This window comes from Varanus komodoensis, unplaced genomic scaffold, assembly GCF_004798865.1.
Source record: "Varanus komodoensis strain SLA01 unplaced genomic scaffold, ASM479886v1 scaffold44_3, whole genome shotgun sequence".
In the NCBI taxonomy this organism is placed as follows: domain Eukaryota; kingdom Metazoa; phylum Chordata; class Lepidosauria; order Squamata; family Varanidae; genus Varanus; species Varanus komodoensis.
In genome coordinates, this window is record NW_025336010.1 from 6,788,683 (window position 1) to 6,814,742 (window position 26,060).

General features: G+C 41.9%; 2 protein-coding genes across 6 annotated transcripts in view; one reads left to right on the forward strand and one right to left on the reverse strand.

Annotated features, from left to right (window-relative positions):
- CPB2 (carboxypeptidase B2) lies at positions 1–23,738 on the forward strand. The gene is made up of 11 exons (XM_044444136.1): positions 1–89; positions 3,580–3,655; positions 7,922–8,046; positions 8,147–8,255; positions 9,262–9,363; positions 11,856–11,960; positions 15,181–15,297; positions 17,357–17,447; positions 19,416–19,618; positions 22,758–22,842; positions 23,441–23,738. The coding sequence occupies exons 1-11, from the start codon at positions 10–12 to the stop codon at positions 23,623–23,625; spliced, it is 1,278 nt and encodes a 425-aa protein (XP_044300071.1). The 5' UTR covers positions 1–9; the 3' UTR covers positions 23,626–23,738.
- Positions 23,739–24,640: 902 nt separating this feature from the next.
- ZC3H13 (zinc finger CCCH-type containing 13) overlaps positions 24,641–26,060 on the reverse strand; it is a 51,655-nt gene continuing 50,235 nt past the window's right edge. For all 5 annotated transcript variants that reach the window (XM_044444134.1, XM_044444131.1, XM_044444130.1 and 2 more), the window contains one exon: positions 24,641–25,669. In XM_044444134.1, coding sequence (XP_044300069.1) covers positions 25,502–25,669 — 168 coding nt within the window. In that variant the 3' untranslated portion in view covers positions 24,641–25,501. The remainder of the gene's footprint in view (positions 25,670–26,060) is intronic.

The following is a 26,060-nucleotide window of genomic DNA, read 5'->3' on the forward strand; positions in this document are numbered from 1 at the left end:
TCATTGCAAATGGCTGCTATGAAGGCCTTCGTTTTAATCTGCATAGTATATTTCTTCAGTCAAAAGAAGCATGTCTCTGCTGTCCAGAGGTAAGTATTTCTTTTCTAGTGAGAGAGAAGAGAAATAATTACAGAGAATAAAAGCATACTCCCACATGGTTGAAACCAACATGGGGGTTAAGTGAATATGCTTAAAGCTTTTAAAACAGGATATTGGTATAAATATAGATGAATATTTCTTTGTGAAACATGCATCCTTGGATGTTTCTCATTATGGGAAGTATTTGGTGTGGTCAAACTACAAAGCAGTTTGGTTCAACACCAATAAATGGCACGTTGAGATGAACAGCTCTGTCCTACACATATTTACTCAGAAGTGCCCTAGAGTCCAATCACAGTTACTCCCAATTACTTGGCTATAGGACTGCCACCCTAAAACAATTGTTTCCCCTTGTATCCGAAAAAAATGATTGAAACAGAGTACAACATTCTGTGAGAATATTTTTTTTTATTTTTTTATCTTATTGCAATATATCTGGTATAAAAGTATTTTCTAGTTTAGAAGGAAATAAAAATGTATTACTTTGACGCATCCTATGAAATCAAAAGCACATGAGAAAAAATGCAAGAAATGGTCTAGGTCTTCAGCACCTTCTGACTTTCAGGATCAGAATAACATTTTGACATGTCAGTACATGGACTTCAAAAACTAAGATAAAATCAATTATTACATCTCACATAAAACTATCAAAAATCAATAGAAATATATTCAGTAGTATATTTTCACAAATATGATAGGCATAATATGTTGGACAAGTGTGCAGCTTTCTCAAGATTGTATAGTATGCAAATGATACTAGAACACAGAGATTCTTCAACTGCGCTCATTAACCCTATTCATGTTTACCTGGAGGTTAAGTCTCACTCTGTTCAATACAGGATTAATAAGAAGTAGTTATGCACAGAATAGCCTGGCATTCAATGGGTCTTATTGTCTAGGAAGTGTGTTTAAGATTGTAGTCTTAATCTGGTACTTTTGGCCTACTCTTTTTGTGTAGGATTGTGTTTTACAATGGTTGCCCAAGAATGGGGTTGCCATGGTTACTCACTGTGAGCTAGATGGACACAGAACATTACAGAACATTAAAGTCTGGTGTGTGTGCAGAGGGTATGTTGGTATGGTCACACTCCCACACAAAGGTCTATATGCACACATACACACATGTACATTGCCCTCTCAACACCAGTGTTAAAGGGGACCAGGGTTTTGACAGCTACCAAAACTCCTTTCCCCAGCAAAAGGGAATAGGTTCCACTTTTGTACTTTCCTGAACACCCAGAATTGAAGGGAAAAGCACACAATCCCAAGAACTATTGGGGCGGGGAGCGGGGAGGTGCTGATCTTGCAGTAAAGAGCTGTAAATCACATCAGCACCCCCTTTCACGAGCAAAGATCACCCACCGCTGTCAAGAGAAAGCAAGGGGAGGGGGGGTGGATATTTGGAGCCTTTTTGGGCCTTTGTCCAGAGTTGGCCCCCACTTTACTGTAGTAGCAGGTACCTCCAGGATATTCCCTCAACCAAGGCAATTGTTACTTGCACAAGTGTGACTAAATATATTGTTAAAAACCCTAATTACACAGATTGTGAGTGTGCAAAAAGGGGGGGAGGGGTGGCTGCTAGCCATTAACAGCCTCTCCAAGGTGCCACTCAGGCATTTTGAAGCAGCTGTTGGTGGTTGTCCTTGTGGGGACTGCAAAAGCTAGCTGTTAATCCAGCTTTCCTGATCTCAGTTGGATAAAGGTTGTAAAAGGAAAAAAGCTGCAGTGTTTTGTAATTATGGTTGAGAGAATGGAGACAGATTGGTGCTGCCATAGTGTTCCTGGGATTCCTGCAGGGGTACCAAGATGGAAGGAGGAGAAGGAAAGGGGGAACCAGTTACAGTGCAGCCAATTTTCTGTGCATTGTGGATTGTTTGAGTAGCAACCAATCCACCATGGCTTATTGCCAGGATGCGTTGACATGACACGAGAGCACACTCACTATAAACACAAACACTTTTGCCACAAAATAGCATTCTTAAACCCCCTCCCACATTGTAGTTTAAACATGTATGATCACAAAATGTTCATGACTATGCATAAAAACATAGCAAGACTGCACCAAACATCACGAGAATGTATAGAACTTTCAGAATGCTTCACATACATTGCCAGGTGCAATCCTTACACCACCCATGCATTGCGTTAACCCCAATCCCACACAAGTATTGTAAACCCTCATATTAGAGATGGAGCCTGATGTGGGAGCATAGCTTGCTTAAGGCCATCCTGGTGAGTTCATTGCAAAGGTAAGACTCAAAATAGACACTTGCTGCTTTGTAGCTCAAGTCCCCTGTGGACCTATTTCAGATTCAGGTTCTCAGTTCTGAGGGGCAAAATGGTGCTCTGACCTCACATCTGGGAATCTGAGCACTCTATCACGCACACGCTCCCTCGAAGCCTGCACAGAAAAAATAACACTGTTATCCATGATCAGGGAAGCAATTTTGGAGAGGGGGAAAGGGGGACATTCTGGTGGGTGTGCAAAGGGATGGGAGCGACTGGAGAGAACAGGAGGCAGGTATCTAGAAACTGCCCCAGCTTTCTTTCCTCCCCCTCCAAGATGCTCCAGATAGGCCAAAAAGCTTGTCTAATAAAAATGCAGGGTTGGATGAGCAGAGGTTCAAGGGCTTCTGTCCCTCACCATAATAATGTGGCCTTAGCCACTGTATGACACCTGCTGTCTACGCTACCTGTGTGCCAGGTACACAGTGGCCAGAAAGTTGGCAAGAGTTGTCCACTTTGAGAGACAGAATCCAGGGAACTGTTAACAGCTGGGACCAATTCACTTATTACAAGAGATAAATGCATGTTTTTTAAGGATTTGGATTTCTGCACATGACATGATTACTCAGGCCCCAAGTTACCATTCATGGTGAGAATGACAATCTTTTTCATATTTTTATTCCCCATTATAGTAACTTGTTGGAATAAGAAGAATCCAGAAAATGAAATGTGTACATGCCACTGGTTAAAACTTGCCCTGGAAACACATTACTTAAAACTGCTCCTTTCCATGCTGACTAATTCAATCCCATTGAAGCCAATAGAAGTTAATCATCCCAGAAGCTTTAGCTGATTGATGTACCAACTAAAGTGGTCAGAGACTTGGTTTTTAGGGTGTAGATCCTAAAAACAGAACATACCAAAGTGCCATGTGAGTCTGAGCGAGAATTCAGACATTGTGTATTATGTATTATGTATGTATGTATTTGAGTTTTAATTATTTGATTTTTATCCCACCCCATTAGCCATAAGTTTCCCTCATGTACATCTGATAGCCATAACCAGTGTATAGAAACTGGTGGCACTCTAAAAGCTGCTGGTTGGTTCAGAGTTCCCCAAAACTTCCCTGCCACGTCTTTTGAGTTCTTCTCACCCTGGGAGTCTGCTGCCATCCAGTATCATGATCTCTGATGTTTTCTTTTTCTCACTGCTTTCATACTACCAGTCAACCCTGTTTTTCTACTTCTCTCCCAGTGACCAGGTTTTGTGGGCTTTTCCGCAATCAGACAGAGAAGTTGAATTCCTGCAGAATTTGACCACTACTTTTGAGGTAACAGCTTCTGGCAAACCATGAACTTGGCAATTAACCTACACAAGAAAAGAGGGCAATGATTCACAGACAAACATACACACCTAATTTCAATGGCAGCTTTGAAACCCCAAATTTGCTCTGGTTTTAAAGGAGGAAAAATCTACACTGCTGACCCTTTCTCCAGAATATCCCCTTTAAAGTTCAGAGTACGCTCCAGTCCTGTTGACATTGGAGTCACCAGCCACCACTGCCTTATTCACATGATGCTGGCTGTTTCTTGACAGATATGAGAATGGACAATGGAAAGTCATCTCAGCATCCTATTTTCTCCTGCTGGGCTATCTTCAAATGACACATTAAATCAGGAGTCACACAATAATCTTTTCCTTCATGATGTGTGTAGATTCCCACTCCATCCCGTGAAACGGATGCATTTAACAATGATTTGCATGCTTATTCTATTTGTCACTCGTGGCCCTCCCACTTAAACCAGGGAGGCAGAATGTCTTTCAGCCCGACAAATGCTTCATTTCATTTTGGAGATGTTCTCATTCCATAGGTGGAGCTGGGCAAAGGGGGGCTGGACCAAGATGCCAGCATATCATAGCTTCAATGCTGACTAGCTGTGACAAAGCCTTGGGGGACACATTTCAACAGATTATAATGCAGGGGGAACAGCAAGAAGGTCAAGAGACTGGCAAACTATCTGTGGCTGAAGGAAAAGGGGGCAGGGGGAGGGAGCAGAGTTTTGTGGGAACCCCAGAGGGCAGGATTGGAGCTTCAGAAGGGTGGTCCTGTGGGTCTACACCAGTGACCTAGAGAAGTTCCAACAGAAAATTTTCAACATAGCTCTCAGATCAACACAAAAGTCAAAAAAGCCATTATGTTATGCTAGCTGTGAAGTCATGTCTGACCCATCATGACCCCATGGAGAACATTCCTCCAGGCTCTTCTGTCCTCCACCATCCCTCGGAGTCCACCTAAGCTCACACCAACAGCCTTAGTGACTCCATCTAGCCACCTCATCCTCTGCTGTCCCCTTCTTCTTTTGCCGTCAATCATTCCCAGCATTAGGGTCTTCTCCAGGGAGTCCTTCCTTCTCATTAGGTGACCAAAGTATTTGTGTTTCATCTTCAGTATCTGGCCTTCTAAAGAGCAGTCAGGGTTGATCTCTAGGACTGACCGGTTTGATCGCCTTGCAGTCCAAGGGACTCGCAGGAGTCTCCTCCAGCACCACAATTCAGAGGCCTCAATTCTTTGGTGCTCAGCCTTCCTTATGGTCCAATGTTCACAGCAACACATTGCAACTGGGAAAACCACAGCCTTGACTATACAAACTTTTGTTGGCAGGGTGATGTCTCTGCTTTTTAGCATGCTGTCTAGATTTGCCATAGCTTTCCTCCAAAGGAGCAAGCGTCTTTTAATTTCTTGGCTGCAATCACCGTCTGTAGTAATCTTGGAGCCCAGGAAAATAAAACCTGTCACTATTTCCATTTCTTCCCCATCTATTTGCCAGGAAGTGAGAGGACTGGATGCCATGATCTTAGTTTTCTTAATGTTGAGTTTCAAGCCAACTTTTGCACTCTCCTCCTTCACCCTCATCAAGAGGCTCTTTAGTTCCTCTTCACTTTCTGCCATTAAAGTGGTATTATCTGCATATCTGATGTTGTTGATATTTCTCCCAGCAATCTTAATTCCAACTGGTGATTCATCTAGCCCCGACTTTCTCATGATGTGCTCTTTCCCGACATGATGTGCTCTTTCATCTAGCCCCGACTTTCTCATGATGATAGGTTAAATAGGCAGGATGACAGTATACAGCCTTGCTGTACTCCTTTCCCAATTTTGAACCAATCAGTGGTTCCATGTCCAGTTCTCACTGTTGCTTCTTGACCTGCATATGGGTTTCTCAAGAGACAAATAAGATGGTCTGGTACTCCCATCTCTTTAAGAACAATTTGTTATTTTTCACACAATCAAAGGCTTCATTTAGCATAGCCAATGAAGCAGAAAGAGATGTTTTTCTGGAACTCCCTAGCTTTCTCCATGATCCAGCATATGTTGGCAATTTGATCTCCAGTTCCTCTCCCTCTTCGAAACCCTGCCTGTACTTCTGGTAGTCTGAATGTACAACAATGCAAGCAAACTACTGAATGTAATGACTGAATGTACAACAATGCATGCAAACTACTTCCCAAGTACAATTTATTTTAGTGGGAGAGGTTCCGTCCTATATTAAATATACCCACTGAACTCAATGAAACTTCAAAATGTTTAAGTTTGGCTAGAACATCCCTTGTTGTTGTTGTCAGTCGCGAAGTCATGTCCGACCCATCACGACCCCATGGACAACATTCCTCCAGGCCTTCCTGTCCTCCACCATCCCCCAGAGTCCACTTAAGCTCACACCAACTGCTTCAGTGACTCCATCTAGCCACCTCAGTCTCTGCCATCCCCTTCTTCTTTTGCCCAACATTAGGCTTTTCTCCAGGGAGTCCTGCCTTCTCATTAGGTGGCCAAAGTATTTGAGTTTCATCTTCAGTACCTGGCCTTCTAAAGTGCAGTCTGGGTTGATCTCCTCTAGCACTGACCGGTTTGGTCACCTTGTGGTCCAAGGGACTCGCAGGAGTCTCCTCCAGCACCACAATTCAAAGGCTTCAATCCTTTGGTGCTCAGCCCTCCTTATGGTCCAGCTTTCACAGCCATTCATTGCAACTGGGAAAACCATCGCCTTGACTATACGCACTTTAGGTGGCAGGGTGATGTCTCTGCTTTTTAGTATGCTGTCTAGATTTGCCATAGCTTTCCTCCTCAGGAGCAAGCGTCTTTTAATTTCTTGGCTGCAGTCCCTGTCAGCAGTGATCTTGGAGCCCAGGAAAATAAAATCTGTCACTACCTCCATTTCTTCCCCATCTATTTGCCAGGAAGTGAGAGGACTGGATGCCATGATCTTAGTTTTCTTAATGTTGAGTTTCAAGCCAACTTTTGCACTCTCCTCCTTCACCCGCTTCAAGAGGCTCTTTGGTTCCTCTTCACTTTCTACCATGAGATTGGTATCATCTGCATATCTGAGGTTGTTGCTATTTCTCCCAGCAATCTTAATTCCAACTGGTGATTCATCCAGCCCCGCCTTTCTCATGATGTGCTCTGCATATAAGTTAAATTGGCAGGGCAACAGTATACAGCCTTGCCGAACTCCTTTCTCAATTTTGAACCAATCAGTGATTCCATATAAAGCCATAGAAGGTTCCATTTCTTTAGAATCCTTTAGCAGGATAGATGGTGGACAAAGCAAAAAAGGTTGATTGACCATTGCTTTTTTTTGGGGGGGGGGGAGGGTCACAGGGGCATCCTAAAAGCTGATAGAGCCTAATTTGAATATCTGCAGCCTCTGTAAATTCTTCATCATAAGACTATAATGAAACGCAGACTGTATGGTAGAAACATTGGCCAATGCCCCTTATTCCCCATGTTTTGGCTTGGAAAACGAGAATTCAAAAGCTTAACTAGTATTTGGTGATCTCTGAGTTAACCTAATCAGAGGATTACAATTTGATGGATTGTGGACTTTTTCTTTTGCCTGATGTGGCTATCTTTGCTTTGTGTGTCATTTCTTTAAAAATGTATTTTAATTTAATTAAATACTCATTGCTGCCTTATTTCTCAGAAGTACAATTTAGTTTTTAAAAGTTGCAAACCTGCTCTATGAAAATGTAGTTCATTAATCAATACTGTGCACCTAACTGGCTTTTCTGCATGAGGCAGTTCTTGTATGTTGATGCCTACTCACAGCTGTTTACAGGTTCTTCAGACAGCACTGTGATCCTCCAGTTTAGCTTCTATTTTTAAAGAGCTCTTTCCTGGGTATACTGGGGAATATGAGCTATTATAACTGACGGTGAAAGAAAATATATTTTCCTACTCGTGGCTTTGCACTTTTCCTCTATAGCACAACATTATCCAGAGGTTATGTGGCAGAAAAGCAAAAAAGGAAAACATCTTTGCTTGAAACTCATATCTCAATTCTCTGACAGACCTGAAGGTAGAAACAGTGGCTAATAGCTTCATGTAGAAAAGCTCTTGCTGCAGACTTACAGAACCAGTTTCCACTAACCACTGGAGAAGAAGGCAGCATAGCCTCTTTGCTTGTACAGAAAAGTTTTGTTTGTACAGTGCAACCTGAAAATATGCTATAAAAACAGACTTGTTTATGTATTCGTGTAACTATTTACCATTGTCGTTCATTTATTTCAAAATGTTTAAATATGTTTGGAAATGTAATAGATTGTGCTTTGGAAACCTGATTCACCCAGGAACATAATGAAAAACAAAGAGGTACATTTCTACGTCAACATATCGGATATAACTGCTGTGAAAACTGCACTTAACCAATCTGCCATTCAATTCAGGTATGGCTCTTTAGTTCCTGTAATTCATGCATGAAGCTAAAAGCATGTCAAAACATTTTAACAGAGTTTTTAAAATTTATGTTCTTTGTTTTTTGTTTAGAGTTTCACTGGAAGATGTTCAGAAAATTATTGAGATGCAGACTGTAAACAACACAGCCACCCCCCGTAGTTCTGCATCATTTTATGAACAATATCATTCTCTTGATATAGTAAGATACAGCTCTTCTGTTATTCTTTTTGTTGTTTCACTGTGTTCAGAAAGTTCTGTTTCATTTATGCATATCTCCTAAAAAATGAACCCAATTGAATTCGATGGAGCTTTCTTCAAAAGTTCAGGATTGCAGCTTCAGACACTTACCAATAATTTAAAACATGAAATATAACATGTAGCTAGACCTCAAGAATAAGCAAAATGATTGCTAAATACCACTGGCCTCCACCATAGACATCAAAGCAAACAAAATGTGAGCAGCATTTTTGTTAATTTTGGAGCCAGCATTGCTAATGAAGGCAATTTCAAGGATAGGCTGGACGTGCATATGGTGGGCATGTCGTGAGCGGAGCCGGCTGGTGCCGGAGGTCAGACTAGATGGCCCGGGAGGCCCCTTCTGACTCGCTCTGTTTCTGTGTTTCTATGACTGTGTCATCTCTAATGCTCACGTTATGGATTAGGGTGGTTTCCCCCCACTTTGTGTTTGTTGCCCCTTTCATTGAATGTCACCTTTAAAAAAGTTATCTTGCTGGAGTAAAATGTCGAAAATTCAGGGTACATGTTTGCAGCATCTAACATCCCTGCTGGATTGGTAATGATCAGTGTGATCCTACAGATGACTACTCAGAAGTAGGTTATAGGATATGTAGGAAAGAAGCAACAGTCTCTTGATAACTCTTATAGCAACCCTGTAAACAAAAGCTGATACTGGTATTGCCATATTGCAGAGAGCAAGTTATTTTTTTCTCACTATTATTCCATTACCGCACTTCTGTTGGGGTGCATTATCATGAACTGCCCAAATGCTTATTACTTTCAAAAGTATTTAGCACTGCATGACAGTATAGATTTGGATTCCCACAGTTTGATCTGAGGCACAAGATGTAGCCACCTTTGGAATGGAATAAAAGTAGGGTGTGAATATGTGAAATAAAAAATGAAAACAAAAGTACCCCTTTGCTGCAGCTATAAGTATTAACCGGACTGTTTTATTATTATTTCAGATATACTTTTGGATGGATGAAATGGCTTCACAACATTCTGATACCATCCAAAAAATACACATTGGAGTTTCCTATGAAAAACGACCACTTTACATTTTTAAGGTACTATTTGTCCAGAAATCTCACTCTATACTTGATGCCTTATGGAAAACCTACCTGCATAGGATGACTTCCTATGGAAAATTTATCCACATAGGATGACCATTTGGAGAAGGCTTCTTCAACCTGCTGCGCTCCAAATGAGTTGGATTACAAGCTCCACCATCCCCAGTCAGCATGGTCAGTGCCCATGCTCTCTGTGCATTATGGGATTTAAGAGTCCAAACTGTGTAGAGGGCATGTTCCAAGTCTGCTCAGAATCTGATATAAAAGTTTAGGAGAATCTCCAGAGTAGAGGAATGACTTTCCTTCAACACAAGATGCAAGAAGCTGGATCCAGGGGAGAAGTTGGCTCTGGTTTTTCAAGGGAGATGGTATATCCTGCATGTAAAGCATTTCAGGCAGCTACATGCCTAACATTTGAGAACCTTCTCAAGATACATGTGGTGCTGGTAACCCAAGTGGCATTTGAGCACATCACTATCAAAGCTTTCATAATAAGCCTCAAGGTGGGTGTAGAGTCCTCTAAGTCCCACCACTTGGCCCTGTAGTTGGTTGGCTGGTACACAGGCAAGAACATAGGAAGCTGCCTTACTCATATATTGAACCAGATCATTGGTCCCCATAGTCCAGTATTGTCAACACAGATTGGTGGGAACTCTTCAGGGCTTCATGCCGCAATTGTTCCAGCCTTACCTGGCTATGCCAGGGCTCTGCCACATGGAGCTACAATCCTTCCCAGGCAATCAGGTTTTGTACACTTGATTGCAACTGAATTGGCATAGAGTAGGTGAGAAGGCACATGGGTAGATCCACTCTGCAGAGCTGAAGTTGGTTGCACATGGATGTCCTTTGCACCACCATTTGTGTTCATGAGATCTGCATTTCCAGGGGTGAAATTCTCACAGTGAGTTTCATATTTTAAAACATGAGCAAACAACTGCAAGGTTTGGTAAAGGTATTCAACATTGGGTACTTTTATCAGGTTTCATCAAGTAGTGTCCTTTCACCTGCACAAAGGACCTTGCTTGTGGACTGAGAACTGCTTCAGAGGGTTGCGTGACCACAGGATCAGATTAGCAGAGCATGTGGGAGGCTGCAGAAGGGAATGGTTTTATCCCATAAACTGAGTGATGGACTCTTTATATACATTTCGTATCTAAATTTTAATGTAGGTTTCTAGAGGTAGTAGACACCCTTTCCCTACTCAGGTAGCCCATGAAATCAAGCTTGTCTGGATGCTTTCCCCATAATTCGCTGCATGTCCTCCATGAGCTGCATTCTGTCTGTAGTCTGTCTAATGTGTTATCAACATGGCATCAAATCCGATGTAGTCTTGTTTCTGCAGGAGGATGGGAAAGTCTTGGTGGAGAGAAGCACCTTGAGAAGAAGTGGAGCAGAGCTGTAGCTGTACTAGAGTAGCAGGCATAGGGGGTGAACAGACTCTTCAGCTGAAATTTATTTATTTATTTATTTATTTATTTAAAATATTTATATGCCATCCTATTTGCAAAAAAGCCTCAGGATGGCTTACAATATAAAATATAACATAAATAACATAAATAAATTCCTGATCCTACACACACAGTTGCTGTGAATAAGTCCTACTGAGCTCAATGGGGCTTAATTCAGACAATAGTTCAGAACAGTGCATAGGATTACATTATTCATATGTGATAGCCATCTCCTTTAACTGAAAAAGGAATTCAGGGAAAATCAAGTCTACATCATTGTAATGACCTGAAATACATCTGGAAATAAGCCTCAGTGAGATGAGAGATTTATAAGTATGTTAATTATCTGGATGCTATGGTACATCGAGTACAAAGCTGAACAAGGATGTGGTATCTTTAACAAAATATTTTCCCTGCCAAATTAAAAAGCACTCAAAATGCAGATTTTCCCCATTCCTGTAATACATACTTTATTTTGTTTTAACCTGGTAATTATTTCAATCCGTGCTAATTGTTGTGAGACCATAATTAGAGGGTGGTGAATTATCCTGGGCAGTGCTTTTTCTGTAAGAAAAACGGTGCCGGAACTCATGACATTATTTACCTTTCACACATAGTCAATCACTGAACACGAACCCACACACGTCAGTTGTGTAACGATACATAATGGTTGCCACCTGCAGTAAGCACTCAGCGTGCGACCACATGACCAATCACAAGCCGAGCAGCGCCACAAGCCGAGCAGCACCATCACAACCAGTGTGGACAAAGTACGCATGCATCGGATTCGACACACAAGCAGCCCGCATGCACCATTTTAATGATTTTGCCACTGACCTGCTACGCTCAACAGGGCGATTCAAATCCATGTCGACCAAACATCAAATTTTCAAAAGTTACTTTTAAAACTTGGAAAATCTGTTGAAAAAAGGTGCCGGAACTCTGTTCCAGTGTGTTCTATGACAAAAAAAGCACTGATCCTGGATAACATTTGCTGGTACATCTTGAGAACCTTGTACAATTAACTTTTCTGTCTTTTAGCTTTCAAATGATTTGAGAACACCAAAGAATGCCATTTGGATAGATTGTGGTATCCATGCCAGGGAATGGATTTCTCCTGCATTTTGTCTCTGGTTCATAGGTCATGTAAGTGCATGACATATTTTGCTCATATACACATATAGCACCATGTACACATATAGTACATGGAGATGGATTACAGAATTTCATGGGAAGAAAATAGACAGGTCTTTGCTCCCACAGAGCTTACAGTCTCCCAAGGAGTTTATAAAGTAAATGGAGGATTAAAAAACAGAAGGAGAGAAGGTGAGACAAGGACAGAAAGAGAAGTGCCAAGTTCAGTTTCACTTACTTAAAGATTGGTTACAGCTAGGAATGAGGATTAAGAATTTAAACCTAGGATGGGCAACTTGTGGCCCTCCAGATGTTCTGATCTTCAACTCCCATGACATTTTTGGCTATACCAGCTAGGACTGATGGAGATAGCAGGCCAAAACATCTGGAGGACTACAAATTGCTCACTTCTGATTTGAACCAAATATTGACTCTGGGACATCCTATATGCACAGCAGGTATTCTATCCTTCATTTTAGCCAAAGGCCTTGTGGGAAAGCTGGGGCATTTTTGAGGAACAATTTTGGTGAAGAGAGATGGTACCATGTAGGTGCCCAGAAAGGAAGTCCTGGGTATGGAAAGGCAGCAAGGAAGAATAGGGGGATCATGATGCAGATTGAGGTACAAAAGGATAGAAGAGTAACAATGAATTAAAATCTTGATTATCCAGACATTTATTATGAAATTTCTGAGTGTTCCCAAATAGCCAAGATGGACACTGATCCATTGTACCCCTAGTCAGACACATTTTACCAATTATACTGGGAAACCTATGTTCTCTTCCCATTTATCCCACTTCCAGCAACTTTATTGGCGAGCCAAAAAAAAAAAAAATCTCCTCCCTGCATTCAGTTCCCATCTTTTACAGTTCATTTGTCTGTCACATAGAAAAGCTTTCAGTCATCATATGATCTACTCTATTTAAGCTTATACACTGCCAGTCAAAACTGCCAGGCAATTTTAAGTCTTTTTCTTGTCCTTTATCTTTACCAAAAAATAAAAATAAAAAATAAATAGCTAAAAGCAGACAGTATGTGCCAGGGTAGGCAATGCAGTGCCCTCTAGATTTTTTGGACTACAGTTCCCATAAGGCTCGACCACAGGCCATGCTGCATATTAATGGGACTTGTAGTTTAGACCTTCTGAAGGGTACAAGGTTGTCCATTCTAGGTGCATATAAATTGTTTGATGTTCCCCTCAGGCCCACCTGGGCACCCTTGTCAAGTGGTGGATTCTTACTCTGTGAAGCAGCAAGAGTGGAAGAGAGAAAAGAAAATCTTGAATGCCTGTTGGAGACTTTTATTATAGCTGATGCATTCTGGAAAATCACTCAAACTGCTTGAGTTCAAATTGAAATTAATCCATAAAAGATTGGTAAACCTGAAGAAAGGGGGGCAGGCGCACTGAAGTTGCCCATCAGAGGCACCAGGCAGGGGTCGTACAGTCACAATTTCCCTTACTGTGGTTAGATGTACTATATATCTATTAAGTTGGAGTAATTATTTCTAAATTTGCACATCTCTGTAGCAATTGACATGTGCAAGTATGTGTCATGCCTTTCGGTGATATGTTTCCTCTCCTTTGGCAATGCATAAGTGGCTACCCAGCTGAATAAAGGGAAATGTTAGGTACATTTCAAAAGGGGCCCTAAGCAAATGTCCTCTGGCAGTCCCTCTTAGTCATCTGTCATACCTGGCAGTGAGAGTAACGCTCCAAGAAGCACCGGCCATTGGCTCAAGTCATTCCTTTCAATCTGACAACACCACTTATATGCCATCACTCCAGAACATTGTGGAAAAATTGAATGGATGGTGGGTCTTTTCAGCCTGGAGAAGAGGAGACTCTGAGGGGATCTTTTAGCAACTTATAGGTATGTGGGAGGATGTCATGTGGAGGGCTGTGACCTGTTCTTTCCTGAAGGGGAGGGCAGGATGCGTTCCAATGGACAAAGCTCAAGGAACCAGGCTTCAGGTTGGATGTCAGGAAGTACTTCCTGATGGTTAGGACCCCTGGGATATGAAATTTGCTTCTAAGGGAGTTGGTTGAGGCCCCATCAGTGATGTTGTTCAAGGAAAGATTGGACAACCACATGTTGGGGATTACATAAGTGGAGCTGGCTGGAGCTGGAGCTGGGGTCAGACTAGATGGCCTAGGAGGCCCCTTCTGACTTGATTTGTTTCTATGTTTGTAGACTCAGCCCCTCAGCATATCTTGTGTCAGTATCAGGGCTGTTCTGGTGGTTGGACCCAGACCAACCACCATCATATTTGCAGGACTTGTTCCAGGCCCTGTTGGAGCTCTCAGTCTACTGACAAGCACCAGCTGGGAGTCCTGGGGGACAAACTATATAAGAACAAGCTCTTCCCTCCAGAGCTGGCCTCAGCAACACTGGCCCTCCTGGTTCCTGCAGCACACGTTGCCTTGCTGTTGCGCTTACCTCTTGCCTGACCTGTATCCTGCCTTGCTATGTTGCCTCAGCAGTGCAGGTTTGTCTGCTATCTATGGTTCAGTTCATGCATGTTGCTTGACCCTTGCTGCCTTTGGTACCTGTTGTCTCCTGCATCTTCCCATACATCTTGTCTTGCCATGTATTTTGCCTTGCTGTGTGCCCTGCCCAGTCATCCTGCCTCAAGTTCTTGCACCTTGCTTGATGCTTGCTGTGTATCCTGCCTTGCAGTGACTCCTGTCCAAGGTATCTGCACCTCTGTTGTCCTTCTGGTTCTTGACCCTTGGCTTGTTCCTGACCACTTCCTTGTTCTGCCCTCATATGCCTATCTGGGACCTGCCCTCAGTCTGTACCATGACTATTATTTGGACTTGCCATTAAACCTTGACTTTGGATTTGGAGTCTGTCTTGCCTCAAGTTCTGTTGCCCTGCTCCTGGTACCTCTGTCTTATCTCTGACCACCCCTGTTCTGGCCCCAGACACTGTCAGCTTGGACCCCTGGCAAAAAGAATTCTTTTTTTTAATGGAGTCTGAAAGCAAATGTCAGCACTGGGCCTTGCCAGGGTACTGGGGGCTTGGGAACTGTCCAAGGATGCCAGTTGCTAACATCAGCCCTGGGAACAGCATAGAACTAATGTGTGTGGGTTGGGAATAAGCTCCGATTTCCTAATAAACAATCCTACCAGTCCAACCTGTGGAATAATCCACAAATTCATTTCACGCAGAGAGGGTAAATTACTTGAATGGACAGTGCCTAGTGAAATCTTGTTCTTGCTTTCTATGTAGGTAGCTCAGTCCCTACAGAGGAGCAGAGATCCATACATGCTCAGAATTCTACAGAACGTCGATTTCTATGTCATGCCAATAATGAACGTGGATGGTTATGAATACACATGGACTTCGGTAAGTGTAAGTTTGCTAGAAGTAGCACAATGGGACTTGGTCAAGGAACTTGGGAAGCCTGCACATCAGAAGCTACTATGTGATGCCTGGCTCCTTATTTCTACATCCATCTGCTGAAAATTATGATCTCATTCTAACACAGAATTAGAATCAATGGTTATAGGCACAGGGAGTGTGGGGCAGCCAACCAGGACATGGCTACAGCTGCTGCAGCAATTGCTAGGCAGAAGAGGGCAGAGCAAAAGGGAGGCTGGAGCATCTGCTGCAGCCATGGCTGCTGTTGCCACCAAATTCGATGGTGGAAGCATGGAAACCACACACGCACATTGTAACTGGGGTCACACATTATGAAAAGCCATGGTGAAACATGGAAACCTTGTATCAGACCATTGTTTCTCTGGGTGGTTTCACAGAAACCAAACCAGCACCCTTCACCGTGGATGCTGAATCCACTCACACCAACAAGTCATGCCTGCACAGCTTCCAGCATGACTTGTCATTATCTGCGAACACACCACTGTTACTTTCCCCTTACCTAAGCTGGGAAATGCCTGCCTCTGTCTTCACCCTGAAATTGACTGGGAGAAACACTTGCAGGGCATTTCTTACCATGTGAGCACCCATCACTGCTGGTGCCTATTCCTTTGGTTAGAGATCAGTTCTGAGGCCAGTGGGGAAAAGCCCGACTTAACAAAGCCTGGCTGTGACACTCATCTCAGTTTGAGCTTTCTACAAAGTTCTACCCTTTGGCTAGCTCCATCAGTGGATCGGTATAGTGGTCACATAGGAGAATGTTTGGTTCTTCTGCCTGTCGTACTGTATTGGCAGGGAAAGCCCTCCTGTTTATATGCAATAAGGACACTGCCCAGGTGGGAGATTCTTAGAGGCATGAAGCACTGCTCAGAAACGAAGCTGTGAGGTGCCATACAATCTGTGCAGCACACATCCCTAACTAGCCTGCTCAGGTGAGGTGAAAGACGCAGCCTTTTCTCCAGGGCTGAAGATAAGATACAGCTGATAGTCTGGTTGGTTTCTGCACATGGAATGGGGAGAGGCAGTATCTTGCCCTTTGCCTTATTAAGTAAAATGTCTTGGGGCAGCCCTAAGTACTGGGAACTGCGTAGACACCGGCCAGCTGCAGATTCTTTCAGAGCTTTTCCCAAGAGTAGAATGTGCTTATTGCTCCACTCAAATATAGAAAATATCTTTCATCCTTGTTTCACAACCACAGCAAGGGGAAAAGATAGGAAGCCAGTTCTTCCTTTATCATCACAGAATGAATCCCTGTGTCTCTTAACAAATTCAGGAGTATTCTTTTTGATGGAACCTTTTCCAGTCTGTGGTTTTTCTACCTTCTTTTCATCATTGACAGAACAGACAGTAACTTATTTCCTTTTTATCTCTCTCTACTTATCCAATGGGGTTTTCAAGTTATTTACAGTGCAGGAAAGTTGTTGCTTGTGTCAAAAAGCTCTTTCTAAGAAGCATTCTGAGGCTGCAAGCAAAGTTATTATGGTTACAATGTCCAAAGATCCCTCTGCAAACATGACCCCTGATAGATCCACTATCCTGGTATTTTACCCCTCACAGCTAATGGGATAATTTAGTATGGTATGTTCCACTTTGGGAAATTAAATTTAAGAGGTCTAAGCAAAAAGAAATAAAGGCAATCTCAAAGTATGCCTGGAACATGCCTTGGGTTAATACAGACCTGGACCAACATGCCTTCTAGACATACATATTACATCATTTTCCTAATTTGGAAAGCAGGCTTATGTCCTTATTAGTCATCAAGAAAGATTTGGCTTGCCACATAGTCTGATGCACTTGATTGCTGCCATGCATCATCAGAAGGCTTTGCAATACTATCCTCTGCGCAGGGCACAGTGATCTGGACTCTATGTAGGTTTTGTGTAGGGTTGGGCTCTTTGCAGGATCCTATACTAGAATTTTTTTCCAGATGTGCAATTCTATGCTATTCAGACTTAGTAAATTAAGTATGGGTGATATTGGTCTTAAACTCTTTATGAAACATTTGGAGTGATGGGTATCTCAACAGAACCGAATGTGGAGAAAAAGTCGGTCCCGGCATGGCAACAACAAATGCATTGGAACAGATTTAAATAGAAATTTTGATGCAGGCTGGTGTGGTAAGATGAATATTTTAATATTTATTATGCAGGCATGATTTTCAAATGTGTTTTATTATTAAGGCTGTCAAACAATACCCACTTAGCTGAAAATAAAGCCAACTGAACCCCTTGGAATTTGTATAGAGGATTGTTCTGTAAGGGCAGATTTAGACAGAAATAATGTTTGGTTAAGAATGCTGGAAGTCGCAGGAGTTTTTTTTTATTAAACATGCACAAGATTGCACTTGGACTGCAAAGTGGCATGGGAATACCAAAGACTGTAGCTCCAAAGACTGCAGTTGTAAAGATAAGAATGTTTACATTAATGTGAAGAAGCAGGATCTTACCAGGTTGTGAAAGTGAAATGAATGAAATAAATGTTTGTGGGTGTATATTACCAATCCAGGATAGCATAATGAAAAACTCAGATTCCCTTATGATTTCAGCCTGGCAACTTGCACATTCCTTTTACTATGCTAAAAATATGCAGCAAATAGAGAGTCATTCTGAACATTCTTGGTCACAAAGTACATAAATAACTTTGTGACCAAGAGCAATGTAGATGTAATAATGAAGGAAAATTCTGGAGGTCATGGGACTTCCTCACTTCAGCGGATCTTGATGAAAGCTTATGAATACTCTGCCAGCAACAAGAGACAATTCGATTTTGATTATTAGAATACATTTACCACTCCTAAAATAGCTTTATTTTAGGCCTACTGCCACAACAGTACCACCTTCTCTGACCCTTCCAATCTATCAACATCTCCTGGGATTTTCACTGCATTTCTTCTAGTTGGCCCCACATAACTGAAAATGTACATCTAGGGTAGGAGCTGAACTACAGCTCTCTCTAGCAAAAGGATCCATGTCAGATACTCAGTAAAAATTACCACTGAAAGGTAAGCACAAGCATCCAGTGTGGCAAGTGGTTAGAATGTTGGAGTGCGGACCCGAGATCTGGATTCTAGTACCCACTTGGTCATGAAGCTAACTGGGTGAATTTGGGCCAGCCTCTCACTCTCAGTCCACCTCACAGGGCTGTTGTTTTGAGACTGGAATGAACTAGGGGAGAACTATGAAAGCCACTTCAGATTCCTTACAAAAGGAAGAAAGGTGGAATATTAAATGTAATATAATAACATTTTCTACATAGTAAAGTTGATAGCCCTCTGTGTTCACACGCTGTATTTGTCAGATGTGTTCTACCTGACTAGTTCTTGAGTGCATCCATTATGGACCAATTCTCCAGCCAACTGCTGTTAAGTGCTCATTACAGCATTAAGAGGCAACTTGTGGCCCTCTATATGTTTTAATCTCCCATGAACCCTCGCCATTGGCGATGCTGGCTAACTGTAAGCCAAAGCATCTGGAGGACCATGGTTCACCAAACCCTGCATAATAGGCTTCCTGACTGATCAGATAATAGGAAAGCCCCTGTAAAGCAGGATATATGGCAACCCTAGTCTTTTCTGGTTTTTACAATTAGGAGAAAGGAAATAATTCTGAGAAGGAATAAAAATTATATGAATTTGAGGTCCTACCTAGAAGTGCAGAGAGGCACAATCCACTGCAGGATCCCTTTCACTTACTTTCACAAAAAGAATTCAGAGTTAAGCCAAATTTGCCTTTATCTTGCACTGTGTTCATTTACAAGAAACATACATGAAATAGCCATACTACAGGATGAGAAATCAGTTTTTGTCTTTCTATCTATTTTCCAGCCCCCCCCCCACCCCCCAAAAAACCCCAAACACACACATAGAATTAAAGTTCCACAGAGCTGATCAACTATGGTCATATGTTTCAGTACCATACATACATCTAAGAGTAGATTGTAATTCTCCTCAAATGTCTTAATTTGATTTTTAGATGTCTAGTATTACTGCTAAATAAAATGTTGTTTATTTTTGTTGCCTGCTGGCTGCAATAGTGTTAACTGAAAGCAAAATTTTGAATAAGCACTTTTTTCTTTCTTAAATAAAGGCCCAGGTGCATCTACTAATGACTGTGAAGAGACATACTGTGGGCCTTACCCTGAGTCTGAACCAGAAGTAAAAGCTGTGGTGAATTTTCTCAAACGGCATAAGGATCATATTAAGGCATATATAACAATGCACTCTTACTCCCAGATGGTTCTGTTTCCATATTCCTATACTAAAAATAAAACTAAAGATCATGATGAGCTGGTAAGAAACATACTGGTAAAGTTTTCTTAAAACCTTGTTTTGCTTTGGGACTCTATTTTCCCTGAGGAGTGCATAGAAACTACTTTCTTGGTAAAATAAATTAGTGGTATGGGTGGGGATTGTTCAGGCTCTCTTCAGATGTAATAACAGACTGTGGAGTAAAGTTATGAGAACAAGGAGTGATGAGCCTTGGGCTTGCTTCAGGCTCCCTCCCTCCTCTTCTCATTTGCTTTATCATGCAAATGAAAACTGGATCAAACAGTGGGTTTAGATCTTGACCCAAAAGTGAGCTATAGTTAGCATACAGTAGACTTGGCTACATTCAAATAAAAAGCAAAAACAAAAAGCAGAAACTTCTAATGTCTCCTGATTGAAAAAGAAGAGGCCGTGTGCACACTTCTTCCTCACAATCTGTGGCTTGTCATCCCATCAGAATTAAACCACAGCATTTGAATCGATAACAGTTGCATTGTTTTCTACTTTTTGGGGCTTACTGGGGGAACAGATACTCTGATTGCTATGCTACATGTTTGTTATATTTAAAATTCAGAAGCATTTCACAGGTTTAAATGGAGCATAAAATATTTAGGAGAGATAGTAGCTGAAGAATAACTAAATCTCCAAATCACTCAGCATTTGGTACTCTTTCCCAGGTTTATTAATATTAATGGCACATAATCAGCTAAGCTATGCTTCACCTCAGTATAGATATTTGATGCAATCAACATCACATAATTGGACTTCCACTTGCACTTTAGTGTGTTTGGGGTGTGGGAAGAGGAAAAGCATGCCCTTGTCATTTTGCTGATGGAAGCCATTCTTCCATCATGAGAGAATGCACACACTGGATGCGTTCATGGCCTGGAAACACAGAAGGGCTACTGGCCTGCTGTGTGGGGCCCCAGCAGCCTCCCCCACATCCCCACTTTCAGTCATCAGGTGGGTGGGACAAGATCACTTGGAAGGAGGTCTCAACCACATCCATTCCCCCACCCCCACCCCCCACCCTAGGTAAGATGTGCTAATATTAGCTTTTAACCACAAAGGGTTCTGCTGTTACTAATACAGCACTTTGCCTCCTCAAAAGCTAACTTAATGTGGATTGCTTGATATAGGGGTGCTTTAACTTCATCTCTCCCTAAGCCTTCCCTATCTGCTGTTACTAACAGCAGTGGGGAAACTATGGTCTTGATCAAGAGACTGTGTGTAGGGAAGAAGCTTTAAAATCCAACTGCTCTACAACTAATGGAGTCTTGCCCACCCCAATTGAGAATATCACTGTCCTGCTTTCATTAAAGTGGGATAAATTGTATGCACCTTTATATGAAGAATTATATCAGATTAGTGTGGATTATAAAGGTAGCATAGTTAATAGGGAAGCCTGGGATATGATTTCTCAGTCAGAAAGACTGGTGTAATTTTTATATCAAGGCATGAAACACAGTTGACAAAATAGTAGATTGAATTTTTACAAGGTTAGGAGGATTTAGCATTTTAGGAACCACTGAAAAACAAAACATCAGATAAAAGAGTTCTTGTTAGAAAGGAAGAGAGATGATTTAACTTGGTGTCCTGCACTGAGCAGGGTGTTGGACCCAATGGCCCTCTGGTCTCATCTCACTCAATTTTTCTATGATTCTTTGCTCATCAAGCTACAAAGGATTATGTGAGGAACTTGATCTTATACCACTATTACAGAAACAGTTAGATGATAAGGATACTTTACAAATTGATCAGTTCCTTGAGGGTTAGCAGAGAGCATTACTACTAGAATTTACATGCTTAGGCGGCAGGGAGAGATACTTCAGAATGCTTTTGCTCATTTCATGCTCAAACATGTTTAACTTTATAGTCAAGGAGACATAATTTTTGCTATTTTTACAAGTTTTGATCCTTTATCATGCACTTTAAGCCTGGTGATAGTACATAGTATTAAGTTCAGATTTAGAGTCACATTTGTGCCCCTTTTTGCTAAAGCAAAGTGAAGATAATTTGTTTCCTTGCTTAGGTTTCATTCCATCTTCCTTCCTTCCGACATTGATACAGTGGTACCTTGGTTCATGAACTTAATCCGTTCCAGGACTCTGGTCGTGACCCAAATTTTTTGGGAGCCAAGTTAAATTTCCCCATAAGATTCAATGTAAATAAGGTTAATCCGTTTTGTAACCATTTTTTAAATCAGAAAAATGTGAAGCAAAGTGACAACAAAGATCGTGGCCATCTTCCACCCCAAGCACAAATGTGGCCATCTCCCCGCCCCGCCCGCCCGAGATCGCGCCCGTCATCCCGGCACGCTGGGGGGTGGGGGGAGAGACGGGCGTGATCACAGGCACACTGGAGGAGAGATGGGCGCAATCTCGGCCATCTCCCCCCAGCACGATCGCGGCCATCTCCCCACTCAGGGGTGGGGTAGGGAGATGGCTGCAATCGCAGTTCCGTTCGTGCAGGGAAGGCGTGCTTGATCAGAGGCGCACTGCTGCAGGGAAGACAGGCGGAATCTCGGCCATCCCCCCTGCAGTCGTGCTTTGCTGCTCCCATCTTTCCTGCAGCAGTGTGCCTCTGATCATGCACGCCTCCCCTGCATGAAAGCGACTGCGATCATGGCCATTTCCCCACTCGGGAGGACGGGGGGGAGAGATGGCTGCGATCTTGGTCGCCACCCAAAGCAGTTGTTTGCGACCCAAGTCAAAATTTTTCAGAAATTTTTGTTCGTGGCCTGATTTGTTTGTGAACCAAGGCGTTTGTGAGCCGAGGTACCCCTGTATATGCTCAAATAAATGAGGACAGTAATTCTTGTGAGAAGATACATTTCAAACAGTTAAAAAAACCTCACTAAAAAGAGCCAGTAATTGGGGAGTGGGGATGATAGATGTACCATGTGATTCAGACATAATGCTAAGGTAAAGCTAGTCTTTTTGAGCCAGAATTAATATTGTTTGGTCCATCTTCTGCTTTAAGTGTTTTCAAATTATTCACAATAAAGCCTCATAGCTTTAAAATTTTATTGCAACTGTATACAGCTTATATGTACTGCAGACCTATTTCTGCAACTGCATAACTGTGGCTAAAGCTTAAATGCACAATCACTGCTGCCCAGATTTTTTTTTAAAAAGCTAACTAGCATTTCTCTTCTTTTCAGCAAATTCTGGCAAACAACATAGCTAATACTATCAAAGTCACATATCAAAACCGCTATCGGGCAGGAACTGGTGCACATACAATTTGTAAGTATATACCATATTTTTCCTTATATAAGATACCCCCCTGCCCAGTTTTCTTACCGATCTCCGAGTGAGCAAGCTGCTGCCTCGCCGTGCGCGCACCCATGATCATGCCAGTCTCCCCCCACCCCAAGCATGCCTGTGATCGTGCCAGTCTCCTCCTCAGTGCACCTGCGATTGCACCCATCTCCCCCCACCCCCGAGCGTGCCTGCTGCCACCACCTTTCAACTGGCCCTGTGTTGAAAAACTTCGAGGACCCCTGGGCTATACACTCTTCGCAGCATCAGCTGAAGTCAGTTACATAAGCCTCATGATTGGAGGAAACCTGTTAGCTTGTCTCTGCAATCTGAAATTTTGCTCGTGGGGCTAGTTTGTAGAGATAAGGTATCGGCAGTTTTGCAACCACGGTTCTCCTCTTGGCCCCCCATGTATAAGATGCCCCTCCATTTTTAGGTAAATATTTTAAAGAAAAAGCATTGTCTTATACACAGAAAAATATAGTACTTGCTACAGTAAGAGCATGAAATGATCTGTCTGTAGGCAAGATAAAAGTTGCTAAATTGTGTTTGGATAATGAACATTTCTGACCTCTTCCTACAGATTTAGCTCCAGGAGGTTCAGATGACTGGGCTTATGACCTTGGGATAAAGTATTCTTTCACTTTTGAACTTCGGGACAGAGGAAAATATGGATTCTTGCTTCCTCAGCATCTCATTAAACCAACCTGCCATGAAGCACTCACAGGAATCAAAATAATAGCTTCACATGTTATTAAAAATATGTGAAACTCTGTATTCCATTTAGCTTTGCATAGTACTACATCAGTCAACTTGCATGGCTAGCCAAATTCAACTTGCTTGCTATTTTAATTTCAATAAACTTGACTTGTTTTTCTTTACATTTATCTACCTTTTAATGGAAGACCAAGGACAGGGCTGGGTTTATTTTATTATTTTTTGTGTTTCTGTATAAAGAAACCAAAATGCAAATTGTCAGGAAGTTGACAGATTGAGGATATAGAAGAGGTGGCTGGAGAAAGAACCGAGGAAGAGACACCAAGATAACAAATACAAGGAACTGTCTAATTTTTTGGATAGTTTGTTTCCTGTTCCGCACTGAGAAGCTATTTTAAAATGTCCTTAGTCATGAAAGTTAGAACTGCCCAAAAGAGATCAATAAAGGAAAACAAATTATTTCATTGTCATAGGAATTTAGTTCCAGGCCGATCCACATTATAGAAGATTATTCTGGGGTGGAGAAAGGTGTGGTTCTTCATTACAGCCATACTCTTTCAAACATATCTGGCTCTTACTGGACAAGCAAGGACAACTTTAATCAGAGAGGTGTTTGCAGCTACAAAGAAAGCAGCAGGCTTGTTACAAAATCAGTGCATTCATGTGACCACGATAAAAAGGCTCAGAACATACAGCATTGCTAGCTTCTGCCCTATTTAAACGATGGCATAATTAACAATCGATTTCAAGTAAATGTGGCAAGGTCTGTTGGCTATCAGTAGGCCATTTTTCAAATGAGCATACCCACTAAAATCTAAGTTTTTAAAAAAGTGGGATTCAGACTAGCTGCTTCACAGAGGGAACTAGAACAGTGGCTTTCTATTGAAGGAAGGTGGCTGAGGTGGCAATATTCTCAGATTCTCCTTCCTTCCCTCCCCGTCAAGCCCCAGCACGGTGGTGAGCAGAAAACTGGAAGTAATCACTGCCTACCATCCCCTTCCTCTAGCACCAGTACAAATCAACAGAGCACAAATCTGGATCCAGTCATCAAGAAGACTAGACAATATACTGTTATTCAACACTGTATTTTTCATGTAAATATTTTTGGATGAGGTACAGACTATGAGGGACAGCTTAGCACTAAATGTAAAATTCTACTGACAAGCATATTTTACAGAAGAATCCTTATGCACAAGTTTAAAGAGTTGAAAAAATTCAGAATTGTTTTCTTAAAAATTTAATGGCAAGTGATAAAACAGGTCTCCAAAAATGGACATTTTCACACTTTTACATATAAGTGAGCCATTAAATAAGATCTATGGTTAGAATTCAGTGTTATAAAACATTCAGTGAACTAGACAGAATGGCCTTTCAAAAAAAATTTTTTACACTAAACACTTTCCGTATAGTCCTGTCACATAATGTGCCCAATGGCTTCCTTTAGACATTGTATGTCTAAATTCTGGCTTACCATGAACTAGCAAGCATGCTGGTGCATGCATTCCTACCCAGCTCCTCCCACAGAGGGAGCAGCTAAACAAAACAGAACATCTCTGTAGTTCGTGTAGCATTAAGTCCAAACTGAGATGCTGTTCTCCATCACATCAGAATCATATGCAAAGAACAAACACTGGCTTGTAACTCCAGCTTACTAGGTGACTAACATGCCATGGCTCCCAGTTTAGATATAAACACTAAACAAACCAGATATGGAGGTTCCCCACTGGCAGGCGGGGCCACATGGAGTGATCAGGCAGTGTCTGCTAGTGCGCTTGTTTGTTCCTACTTATCCTTTTGTCCAAACTGTCCAAGCTGTAAAGAGTATTTTCATCTTCCAGCAGCATCATACAAAAAGGGAACACAGACAGAAACATCAATGTTTTCAGAGAGGGAAAAGACCAAAAGATGTGGCCTGGGAGATGCTGGCTCAGGATATGCACATTTCTGGAATATATGGTTGTGAAAGTTTAGTGTCCTCTGTCTTGTCTTGTCCAGAACCTTGACGCATTGTCTTGCGTTTAAACAATCGTAGACTCAACCGCAGCAACTCATTGTCCACTACTGGAGGGTTTGTGTAGGTTTGTTTTGTTGTACCCTGTTTGAATGGAGAACGATTTCCAATTAGTCATAGCTGCATGGTTGGTTCAACTGTTGTAATTCTACAAACCTAAGGATGTTACTCAGAACTAGCATTTGCTGCATCTATTGTGAACCCCATACATCACCCAGTTTATTGGAAGCCAGAACACAAAAGGCTCTCATGTGTTTAATAAAAACTCAGTAGTAGTATTCAGAATGGAAAAACTATTTCAGGAAAAGTAATGCAACAGCACACTAATATTAGAAAAGTATTAACAGCACTTTTGGAGATGATAACTTTCACAGGGATTTTAATTTATGATATTATTTCAGGAGAATGGGGGTTCTAAAACAGCCATTAATGTGGGAGACCATCCGGGTAAATCCAGATTTTAAAAGTATCTATG

Bases quoted from the DNA above. Each gene is read 5' to 3' on its own strand.
- CPB2 (XM_044444136.1), top strand. From the start codon at position 10: ATGGCTGCTATGAAGGCCTTCGTTTTAATCTGCATAGTATATTTCTTC. The intron at 15,298-17,356 runs GTAAGTGTAAGT...GTATCTCAACAG, and splicing joins ATGAATACACATGGACTTCG to AACCGAATGTGGAGAAAAAG. The intron at 17,448-19,415 runs GTAAGATGAATA...TCTTAAATAAAG, and splicing joins TTTTGATGCAGGCTGGTGTG to GCCCAGGTGCATCTACTAAT.